We start from the raw sequence: 10,658 nt of genomic DNA, 5'->3' as shown, positions 1-10,658 counted from the left end.
GGTCGAGGCAGCCGAAGGCAGAAAGATATATAATTAAACAGTCCGTAAATTTAATTTGAGTTCAACACTTTACCCCATAATCCTAATATATTCGGTCGTGCTGTGTGCCATCAATATTATCATCGACCGGGCCTAAAAAACCAAGCATACGTTGGTTGATTTTTTCCAACAGTATGGTTGGAATGCCAGTTCATCATCGCAGTAGCCTGATATACCTACTCAGAGATCACCGCTACCAATTCTAAGGCTACACCATTGGTTTTTCTTTGTCTAAAATATGCGGTATTTTACATAACACAGCCAATCAAAATTTTGCAAATAAATTTACCCAAGACAAACTTTACAGAATACTGTAAATTACATTCTTAGTTCAAATCGAAGGGAGGCACAGATAATATAAAAAAATCCGAGAATTTCAATTAAATCTCTACGTGTGATAACACTTAAATTAAAACAATTTGGACGGGCATTCAAAGGATTTTCGAAGAATTAACTCGTGTACACGTTGCTTTGGTTTTATTTGCCTTAGGACCTATATGTACTATCACATTATTTTAAGATAGGTTGGTTGAAGGCAGTGCACAACCGGTCATTGTGAACATTGGGAGACTTGTGTCCAGCTGTAGGATATCTGTAAACTTATGATAAAGTGTTATGCTACTATAAGAAGCTATTATATCCGTCGAAATCATGAAGCTACCATCAGACTACGGACCATCGACGAACATGTGCCATAACTCTAATAGCAGCTCTTTCAACCATGCACGTGTTTTTGCTACGTCGGAATGATATTTTTCGGCCGTCTAACTATCTCTTCTATCTCCGACACTTCGCTCAGAACCGACCACTATAAAAAATTATAGCCGCCATTATATCCGGATACTCACTATTCAATGTTCGTTTTGAATGAAATACTCTAAAAGAATACCTCTTTGGTTGAATATGATTATAACAATATAGTCCAACAGACAAATGACAGAACGTTACATAAGTTAGGTAATTGTGTGATTCATTTTAAGAATAAAACATGTCAATAAAAACATTTCTGTCGTTGGCTAAAACCACATTACGTTTTATTGTTAAAACCAGAACTTTCTCGGTTATTAAAGCTATGGTTTGTACTTTTTTTTTCTTATATCAGTCGCTATTCCAATAATTCACCTTGCACTTGGGTTTCCGTATCTGCCCCACAGCAGGTGGATTGCAAACCTCTCATTTTAGCGAGGTTAGTCGGGCATAGACATAATATTATATGTGTTTGTAATTTTGACGTGCCAAAACATCGAGTGGTATTCGATCACTATTCGATGTGCCAAAAGTTAAATTGTCATAAAAACATAGACCTATATAGTTTGTTTCCTACTTCAGTGCATAAAAACAATAAAGTTTTTTTTTTTCACTATTTAGATTCCGGCCCTAGAATGGTGGGCTTACGTAATAGTAGCGTTATCCATTTTTGTGTGCTGCTTATTCGTGAACTATATTATTATTATCAAACTAATTAACGGTAAGTACAATTTTTAATTTTGCATAAATAATGATTACACAGTATACAGCTTGAGCGCTTTAGAAATTGTAAAGATTAACAATAAATGTTACCATCTTTAAATTTATCGATATTTAGATGATTCATGCCGCAAGACTAACGAACTGGATGATAATCTGTCTGTATACTATTAAGTAGACACTAATACCACTTTACCAACCGCCTGAGTGGCTACAAAGACCTAACTCTTCAAGGCCAGCTGCTATGCCAGTGCATCTACCAAAAATTCGGAATCACGATCCGCTGAGAAAATCCGGCAAAAACTGAACTGCCGCTATGGATTAATTATCACGGTGAACTCATCAGCGAGTTCCATAGTTAGAGTGAACCAGAAGAGCCCTGAGAGTGAACCAAGGGGATCCATCTGGACGATCCGAGGACGTCTGACTTTATATATAGCACCACTGTGATTTTCGCAGGATTCACTACGGAGCATCACTCGCGGAACCCTAGAGGGTTCTGTCTGCGGCTTAAAGATTTTTATTTATTGTTTATATGGGTGGACGAGCTCACAGCCCACCCGGTGTTAAGTGGTTACTGGAGCCCATAGACATCTACAACGTAAATGCGCCACACACCTTGAGATATAAGTTCTAAGGTCTCAGTATAGTTACAACGGCTGCCCCACCCTTCAGACCGAAACGCAGTACTGCTTCACGGCTGAAATAGGCAGGGAGGTGGTACCTACCCGTGCGGACTCACAAGAGGTCCTACCATCAGTAATTACGCAAATTATAATTTTGCGGGTTTTTTTATTTTTATTACACGATGTTATTCCTTCATCGTGGAAGTCAATCGTGAACACTTGTTAAGTACGTATTTCATTAGAAAAATTGGTACTCGCCTGCGGGATTCGAGCGCCGGTGCATATCGCTCAACACGAATGCACCGGATGTCTTATCCTTTAGGCCACGACGACTTCAAAATTAGATTACTGATTACTGGTGGCCCGGAGGCCTTTCCAGTTTCACCAGGAGAGGTGAGCGAGCAAAGGCTCAGCCAGGAGGGGTGGGTTTTGCTAACAACTGCCCGAGCGCCTCCGGAGGAGACCTAACAGCTCAAGAGCAATTGCTTCGCGAATGTATCTACTACTGGAACGGAATCGCGACCCACTGAGAAGATCCGGCGAGAAACTCAGCGGGCTGATGCATGGGTTATGTTGCACGTCGACGTCTTTGTCGAGTTCGACGAGCATGGTTACGGGGATTCCTCAGCCTGCTCCTAGTGTTAGAGCTGAAGGTATCTAATGCAAAAGTTATTGGATCTGATGGATCCGTAAGGACGTGTGATTTTTAAAAGTAAGCTATCAACAGAATGTTCTTTCAGATGCAAGATCGTCTGAACATTTGAAGCGTGCTAGTGATGAAGATGAAGCAAATAAAACACTGAATATTTTATCTGAGAATGCGTTCGATAAACAGGACAATCCTAATCCGATTTCGTTGGCTTGAAAAGTGAATATTATTTTACAAAAACAACATGTTACAATAATATTAAAACGTCACCGCTTTTATAATGATTTTTCATTCTGCAATGATTATGCACAACTCGTACTGAAAACTATCGCGTTTCACTTTTGGAGGGTGTCGACATGTCCATGTTTTGGCAAATTGTCGTTGTAGTGTATTAGCATTCATAAAGACACCTATTAGAAGTCTTAGAAGTCCTCGTGGTCTAAAGGATAAGCTGCCCGATGCGTTCGTATCTATCGTTGCGAGTCTGCCTATGCTAGAAACCCGCATACAGTTATCAATTCTTCTGATGAAATACGTTCTTAACGAATGTTCACGATTGACTTCCACGGTGAAGGAACAACATCGTGTAATAAAAATCGAAGCCGTAAAAATTATGATTTGCGTGATTACTGGTGACGGCGTCTACGTGGACAGCGTTTGTAAGGTGGGGTAGCCGTACTACGTGTACTGTAAAAACGGAGACTTCGAACTCATGTCTCGAGGTGAATTGGGACATTTTCGTTGGTAATGTCTATGGGCTCCGATCACCATCTAATACTAGATGGGCTGTGAGCTCATCGACTCATGTTATCAATTAAAAAAAATCAATAACAACATTATCCAATTAAAATAATAAGAGTGTAATTTTACAGTTACTTTTTCTTCTGTTTCTAATACACAGTTAATAAACCTCCATCATTTCACGCTTAAGCTGGAAAAATAGCTAAATTAACAAATTAAGAGAATTCCTAAATTTCGCTGGCTTGATCCTCGCGTTCCTGCCAAAAAGTCTACGTGTTCCAGTTTTAGCGGGCCTTCTGGCTACCACGGCCACCGGAGGCCTTTCCAATTTCACAGAGCTGAGCTTTTGCTTGCCGAGCAGCCAGGCGGGGTTAGATTTGCTAACAGCTGCCCGAGCGCCTCTGAAGGAGACCTAACAACTCAAGAGCAACTGCTTCGCGAATAAATCTACTACCAGATCGGAATCGCGACCCGCTGAGAAGATCCGGCGAGAAACTCAGCGGGCTTATGCATGGGTTAGTCTGCACGACGAACTCTTGGTCGAGTCTAAAGCGTCGACGGTGACTGGCTCCTGCGTGATCAGGATTCGAGGGATTTCGATCAGGAGTAGTCAGCGGCGGCAACGATAAGGCGATTATCATGACGCCTAGCCTTATCGAAGTAACGTTCCGACGCTGACTTCGTGTATTTTCAGATCGACTCGAGGTTCCAGATCGTCAACGTTTCTCACGAACCACGGAGCTCCGACGGCTAACCTGCAAAAACGAGATTGTAGGGATTGGAGCATGTCTATGTGTGTGCGGGCCGCGTGAGCGCACACCACACTCGCCTAAGTCATGACGGGCCTTATGCAAATTTTGTAAAGTGTCACCTTATTCCGAAGGGACATTTTTCTCCGCTTACAGGTCATTTTTTTTTTTTTTTTTGGTCAGGAGGAAATCGCCGGACTTCCGCCCTCCACTGGGGATAGAGGGCGGAGCATGTCAGAGTCGAACTGACTAAAACCTCCTGTCGCTCAACAACCAACGTCCAAACCTCGCATGAGACAGAACTCATGAAGAGGCAGAGGGGGGAAAGTGAAGCGTTTAGTGCGGAGCACATCTCTCCCATCACCCTCCCCCTCGGGACGCCGGACCGGCGGTCGTCGGCGCCACGACCACCAGCCCTCTCGGTCGGCAGGCTATCCGAAGCCCGCCTAGATGGCGCCGGTTAGAGTGAGCTATCCTACGGAATACCCCGCTGGACCAGAACCAGCGTGAGTCGAGGATAGCCGGCCTTCCATCACCCGGATGCTCTTGCGTAAAACGCGTGCAGAGCAGCTTGCACGTCGTCTTCTTAGGCCCCCTTCGCCGGTCCCCAGACCGACATGTGAGGGGGACCCGAAACACTTAGAGGGCCAGGGCTTGGGCGAGATCCGCCTCCCTGGCCCCCGCTCGACGGCGGCGGGATTGTGCGTCTCTCACGCGCCCCGCCGCCTCCTTCTGCGAGATGGTGCACTCGCAGAAGTCGAGCATCGCCTTCCACGACTCGTCGTCGCCGAGCATCGATGCCACAACACTCGGCAACGACAAGTCGTTTCCTACTTTTGCGACGAGGACACGGCGCCACCCCTCCCATGCGGGGCAGGCGACGAGCGTATGCTCTGCCGTGTCCAAGTCGCAATCACAATGGTGGCACTCTGCCGTCGGCTCGGCTCTGATCCGGTGCAGGAACTCACCGAAGCAACCATGCCCAGTGAGCACCTGCGTGAGCCGGAAAGTGAGGCGTCCTCTGTCACGATTCACCCAATCCACAAGGACCGGGCGAATCGCCTCGACGGTCCTACGACCGGCCGAAGGATCAGCCAGCCGCCTGGACCATGACTCCAGCACGGACCGCCGAGATTGGGCCCTCCGCGCTCTGACCACACTGTGGCTGGGACGCGCCACGCCCCGGGCGCGAAGGTCAGCCCGCCACTGATAGTCAGCGGCGAGCGCCTCCGCTTCCAGAGCCCAAGGCGGCGTCCCAGCCAGTACACACGCCGCCTCAAAGGAGATGGTGCGATAACCACGGATGACCCTGACCGCGATGGTGCGTTGCGGCCGTTGCAGCAGCTTCGCCACCCCCGCGGCCAGGGACTGGCCCCACACAGGCGCCCCGTATAGGGCCATTGATCGCACCACCCCCGTATAGAGACGGCGCGTCACCTGGTCAGGCCCCCCGACGTTGGGCAGAAGCCGGCTTAACGCGCCGGCCACCCCCAACAAACGAGGGACCAGGTGCTGAAAATGAGCACGGAAGGTCCAACGACTGTCCAGAATGAGGCCGAGGTACTTCAACTGCACCCCGACCCCAATCCGGACGCCTCCAACCACGATATGGGCATCGACAGGTGGCACTCTCCGGGGCCTGTGGAACCACATGGCCTCGGATTTACTGAGTGCCACGTCGAGGCCCAATCTCCTGATTTTGCCGACGACATGCGCCACCCCAGCGGTAGCAAGACGGGCAGACTCAGCAAAACTCCCCCCCCGGGCCACGACCAACGTGTCGTCTGCGTAACAGATTACGCTTAGGCCCGGGAGGAGGGCACCCCTCAGTACCCAGTCATACCCGATATTCCACAAAAGGGGGCCGAGCACCGACCCCTGTGGAACACCGCGCACGACCGGGAACCGGTGCACGATCCCACCGTGTCCGGTACACGTGACCGATCTGTCCTCCAAGTAGGAACCCACCAGCCGGCGAAGGTAGGGGGGCACTCCGTGCCGTTCCAGCGCCCCCCCTATCACGGACCAGGGCAGGGTGTTAAACGCATTGGCGATGTCTAGAGACACCGCCAAAGCCACCCCACCCCTGGAGACGGCCTCCTCCGAGAGGGCCCGCACGCGAAGGATCGCGTCTACCGTTGAGCGGCCCTCTCGGAAGCCATACTGCTCCGCCGACAGATCGGGTCCCACCCTGACCAGATGCTGGATGATGCGGGCCGCCAGAATGCGTTCCAGCAGCTTGCCCACCTCATCCAGCAACACGATGGGACGGTACCCGGCGGCAGTATCCGCCGGGCGCCCCTCCTTTCTCAACAGCACGAGTCTGCCCGTCCTCCACGATGAAGGAAACCGTCCCGACTCGAGGCAGGAGTTGTAAAGCCTCAAGAGTCGGTCCCCTAGGGCACCAAGAGCCAAGGCCCAAACCCGGCCATGCACGCCGTCCGGGCCGGGTGCAGTGTCTTTCGCGCACATTTTGCGCACGGCCACACGGAGCTCCGCCCCCGTTATGCGGGGCACCTCAGCAGGGACTTCGCCGTCGTATTCCGGCGGCGCGTCCATAGCGGGAGCGAAAAATCCCTCCCGCTCCTGCGGGAACAGCGCCGAGACGATGTCCCGCAGCTGCTGAGGCTGGAGACGCTCCGTGATCGGGGGGGCCCATGGGCGCATTTTATTGCGCACCATATGATAGGGCCGCCCCCACGGATCCTCATCCAGCGTCTCCAAGAGACCCTCCATGTGTTGGTTCTTGGCTCTTCTGATGGCCAGCTGCAATGCCCTCTGCGCGACGCGAAATGCGCCGTGCAGCCGGGCCTCTGCCGCCGCGAACGCAACCGGATCGTTGCGCCGCGGCAGGCGGCGGCGGCGATGCCTGGCGCACTCGCGCCTCGCCCGAACGCACTCCACGCGGAGTTGCGCAATTTCGGGCGACCACCAGTACGCCTGGCGATTAGGGAGTCTAGGGCCGATCCGGGGCATCGACGCATCACAGATGCGACGCATCGTGTCCCGGAACCACCCCGCCTCTCCCTCGACCTCGACCGGGTGTGGACGCATGGGCGCCCACGCCGCCACCGTAGAGGCTTCCATCAGGAGCGCCTTATTCAGGCGCTTCAGTGCCCACTTGGGGAATGACCGGGATGCACCACGGGGGTGGTCCCCGTGGGCGTCCGCGACTGCGGAGCGGGCGGAGAGATCAAACCGAATATATCGGTGATCTGACAGCGTCTCCGCCCCCTCCAAAACTCTCCAGTCGCGGATACGGCGTGCGATGGCCGGGCTTGCGAACGTAACGTCCACAATAGACTCGCCCTGCCACCGCACGCACGTCGCAACCGAACCTCTATTCAACAAACAGAGGCCGGCCGCGTGCGCCCACCTCTCCAGTAGCCTACCACGAGCGTCCGAGCGGGGGGAGCCCCATGCGACAGACTTCGCATTGAGGTCCCCCGCGAGAATCACTGGACGAGGAGCGAGGCGGCGAGCAATCGCCCCGATCCCGCCCAGGAAATGCCCGAACTCGACGGTAGGCCTATTCGGAGAGAAGTACGCCCCGATCACGACGGTCCCTTCCAGCTGCACCGCGACGAACCCTTGACCCCTGGTCACCATCGCCAGGGGGGGGATCGCCGCGTCTCTTCTTATGACTATGGCCGCCAGGCCGCCGTCGTCCCCAAACCAGCAATCATTTGCTGGGGGAACGAAGTACGGCTCGGCGACCACAGCCATATCTATGGACCACTCCGCCATGCTCTGAGACAGCATGTCCTGAGCTCTGGCGGAGTGGTTTAGATTTCCTTGGAGGAAGCGATAGGTGCGGTCCATTACTGTTGGACCACATCCATCGCCCCCTCCCCTTCACCGCTGCCCCCGCCCTCCGGCACCGGCGCCGCATCGGGGATTACAGCGTTGGCCAGTGCTCCTCTGGCCAACCTTCTCTTTTGTCGGCGCTTTGATTTTCGGCGCCGGTTGCGTTCGGTATTATCACCGGACGGGAAGCACGCCTTGCCTCCCGCCCGGTGGTTTGCCCTGCGCCCGGCCGCAGCGCACAGAGCGCAGTGCGGGGCGGCTGTGCAGGACGCCGCTTTATGGCCCGGCTGGCCGCAGCGGAAACACAGACCGCTGCGGTCAACCGAGCTAGTGCACCTAGCGAGGCCGTGCCCGGTGCTAAAACATCGGAGACATCGCCAGGCACGTGGTTCTTGGAGACGCACGTGGGCCGCTATCCAGCCCACGCGCAGTCTTCCCGGGTCCCCCGTCGATCTTCCCGGCGGAGGAGTGGCCAAGGAAGTGGCTGCCTCCACAGGGCAGCGCGCCCACACCGACCTGGCTCCAGAGTACCCTGAGCGAAGTTCGCCCACGGTCACGCTCTCCAGGGCACATCCACCTTGGGCGGCTATCGCGGCTGCCACCTCCTCCTTGGTAGCACAGTCATCCAGGCCGGTGATTCTAATCTCGGCCATCCTCACCGGCCTGTGCACGCGCACCTCATCCTCCGGCAGTGCCACGCGGAGCGTCGCCACTAGTTTGTCCGCGATGCCAGAACTATCGGCACCGGGACACTCCAGCAGCTTCGCTCCATTGGCTGTGTGCCGGAAGCGGAGGCCCTCCTCTGCCCCGATTTCATCCAAACTTACGGCCGCGCGCGCCCGGGCCATCACCTCATTATAGGTGAGGCCCTTTTCGGCGGCGGCCGGCAGCAACGTCACTACGACGGCAGCCGACCGCGCTGCGCGCGGCCTCTTCTTTTTGCCATTCTTCTTCCTGGCTGCCAGTGCTCGATTCTCACGAGGAGCAGCTACGGCCGCCAGCTCTGTGCTTCGTGCTGCAGCGGTCGGCGCTCGACCCCCTCTGGGAGCTGCCAGAGCCGCTGTCTGCTGCCTTGCTTTCTTGCCCCGCTTCACCACTTCCGTCCAGCCCTCGTCCATGCTTGACGGGGGAGCAGGAAGGGGACGGGGTTGGGATTTTGGGGCAGGATTCTGGGCACCCGTACCCTTGTTGTTTTGGTCCCGGCCTCTACGCCGTGCCAACCTCGCGGATGGAGTGGGGATAGAGGTCGGCCGGGCGGCCTGGCTCCGAGGGGTGGCTGCGGCTGTTGGCGGGATGCAGTCTCCGGAACCAATCGAGGAACGGAGCATCTCCTCGAGGCCGGCAAAGTGCTTGCCGACCTCAACCGCCACCGCCCGCGAGATACAGGCCACCATTTCCTCTCTGCTTGGGAGGGAGTCCACCTCTACCATCCCAGCAGCCGTGTTGTGTGGCCCGCGAGCCTGCAACCCCGCAGCACGCGAGGGCGAAAGAGGCGGCGGTAGCGCCGGCCACTCATCCACCATCCTCGCCAGTGGCGAACGGATGTCTTCAGCCCGCGCTGGCGCAGGGCTTAGCCTTCCTCTCCGTGTAGACGCAGGGGCAGCCGATATCCGCGGAGGCGGCGCAGGCCTTAACTCGACCCTACGTGGAGGGCGAGGGAGCGCGGGGCTAGGCGCTAGCGGGACAGGGGCCACAGGATTGGGCTCTGGCATTTGCGCCGTCACACTCACAGCGGACCGCAAGTGCACGTCAATATCCATCGCCCCCGCGGGGGGGCCAGAGCGTGCCAAAGGCGGCCTCGGCAACAGGGGAGTCCCTCCCCGCAAGGCCGGGGTATCTCCCGAGATGCGACTCTCTCTGGAGTCACAATGAGCGACAAGATCTTTGCTCTCCACCTCTCGGCTCTCTACCAAGTCATAAAGCTTGGACATGGTGGGGATCAGCCTTGTTCTCACCATAGCGGCTGCCTCCCGGAGCCGTTTCCGGTAGCTGCTGCCTGGCTCGGCGCCCTTGGCAGCCACAGTCGACAGCAGCTTGCCCAAATTGACCAGTGCAAGGTCGAGGTCCCGGAACGTCTCGTCCCCGCTAGCCAGGGACGCGGCCGACGTCGACATCGACTCCACGGACGTCGCTGGTGACACAGCGCCCCTCCTCCTCACTGGTACCCACTGGGGAGCGGGCATCGCGTCTTCCGACGTAGCAGGCCCCGGAACCACCGGAGTCACCTCCTCGATGGCCATCGTCTTTTCCGGCACCTCAGTGCCGGAGGATGACGCGCAGCTGTCATCGGAAATTGGTAATGCCGTCTTTCTTCTCCCCCTCTTTTTCCCCGCCGATGGTTTGGTGGGACTGATTATACCCGAGTCGCTGGCGAGCGCAGAGCGCATCGAGCCGGCGATCGGGGAACACCTCGGTTCGACGGGAATTCCGCTGCCCGTCGCACAGCCCCCTTCATCCTGACAATTGTTGCCCCCCCCAGAGTACGTGGGGCAGCGTGCTTCCACTGAGGTGGAAGCACGGAGGGATTCTCCGCCCGACTCGCGGGCGGTACCCTCCTGGGGTACAAACTTTTTACAATGT

At 54.9% G+C, this 10,658-nt stretch overlaps 2 protein-coding genes across 2 annotated transcripts; one reads left to right on the top strand and one right to left on the bottom strand.

Moving 5' to 3' along the window:
• Positions 1-971: 971 nt before the first annotated feature.
• LOC101742332 (uncharacterized) lies at positions 972-3,062 on the top strand. Its single transcript, XM_004924043.4, has 3 exons — positions 972-1,114; positions 1,408-1,507; positions 2,873-3,062. The coding sequence occupies exons 1-3, from the start codon at positions 1,028-1,030 to the stop codon at positions 2,995-2,997; spliced, it is 312 nt and encodes a 103-aa protein (XP_004924100.1). The 5' UTR covers positions 972-1,027; the 3' UTR covers positions 2,998-3,062.
• A 687-nt stretch (positions 3,063-3,749) lies between these two features.
• LOC119630578 (sterile alpha motif domain-containing protein 1-like) lies at positions 3,750-10,465 on the bottom strand. The gene is made up of 3 exons (XM_038020444.1): positions 9,058-10,465; positions 8,681-8,790; positions 3,750-3,779 (listed from the first exon to the last, which is right to left on the bottom strand). The coding sequence occupies exons 1-3, from the start codon at positions 10,463-10,465 to the stop codon at positions 3,750-3,752; spliced, it is 1,548 nt and encodes a 515-aa protein (XP_037876372.1).
• Positions 10,466-10,658: the final 193 nt, after the last annotated feature.

Source organism: Bombyx mori, chromosome 25 (assembly GCF_030269925.1).
Source record: "Bombyx mori chromosome 25, ASM3026992v2".
Taxonomy (NCBI): Eukaryota; Metazoa; Arthropoda; class Insecta; order Lepidoptera; family Bombycidae; genus Bombyx; species Bombyx mori.
Note: the sequence above shows the minus strand (reverse complement) of the source record. Positions and strands in the feature narration are given on the sequence as shown.

Coding starts and splice junctions, on each gene's coding strand:
- LOC101742332 (XM_004924043.4), top strand. CDS start 1,028: ATGTCAATAAAAACATTTCTGTCGTTGGCTAAAACCACATTACGTTTT. Junction 1,115..1,407: donor TCTCGGTTATTAAAGCTATG/GTTTGTACTTTT, acceptor TTCACTATTTAG/ATTCCGGCCCTAGAATGGTG. Junction 1,508..2,872: donor TATTATCAAACTAATTAACG/GTAAGTACAATT, acceptor ATGTTCTTTCAG/ATGCAAGATCGTCTGAACAT.
- LOC119630578 (XM_038020444.1), bottom strand. CDS start 10,465: ATGCGCTCTGCGCTCGCCAGCGACTCGGGTATAATCAGTCCCACCAAA. Junction 8,791..9,057: donor GGCGGCCGTAGCTGCTCCTC/GTGAGAATCGAG, acceptor CGGACAAACTAG/TGGCGACGCTCCGCGTGGCA. Junction 3,780..8,680: donor ACTGTGCTACCAAGGAGGAG/GTGGCAGCCGCG, acceptor ACTTTTTGGCAG/GAACGCGAGGATCAAGCCAG.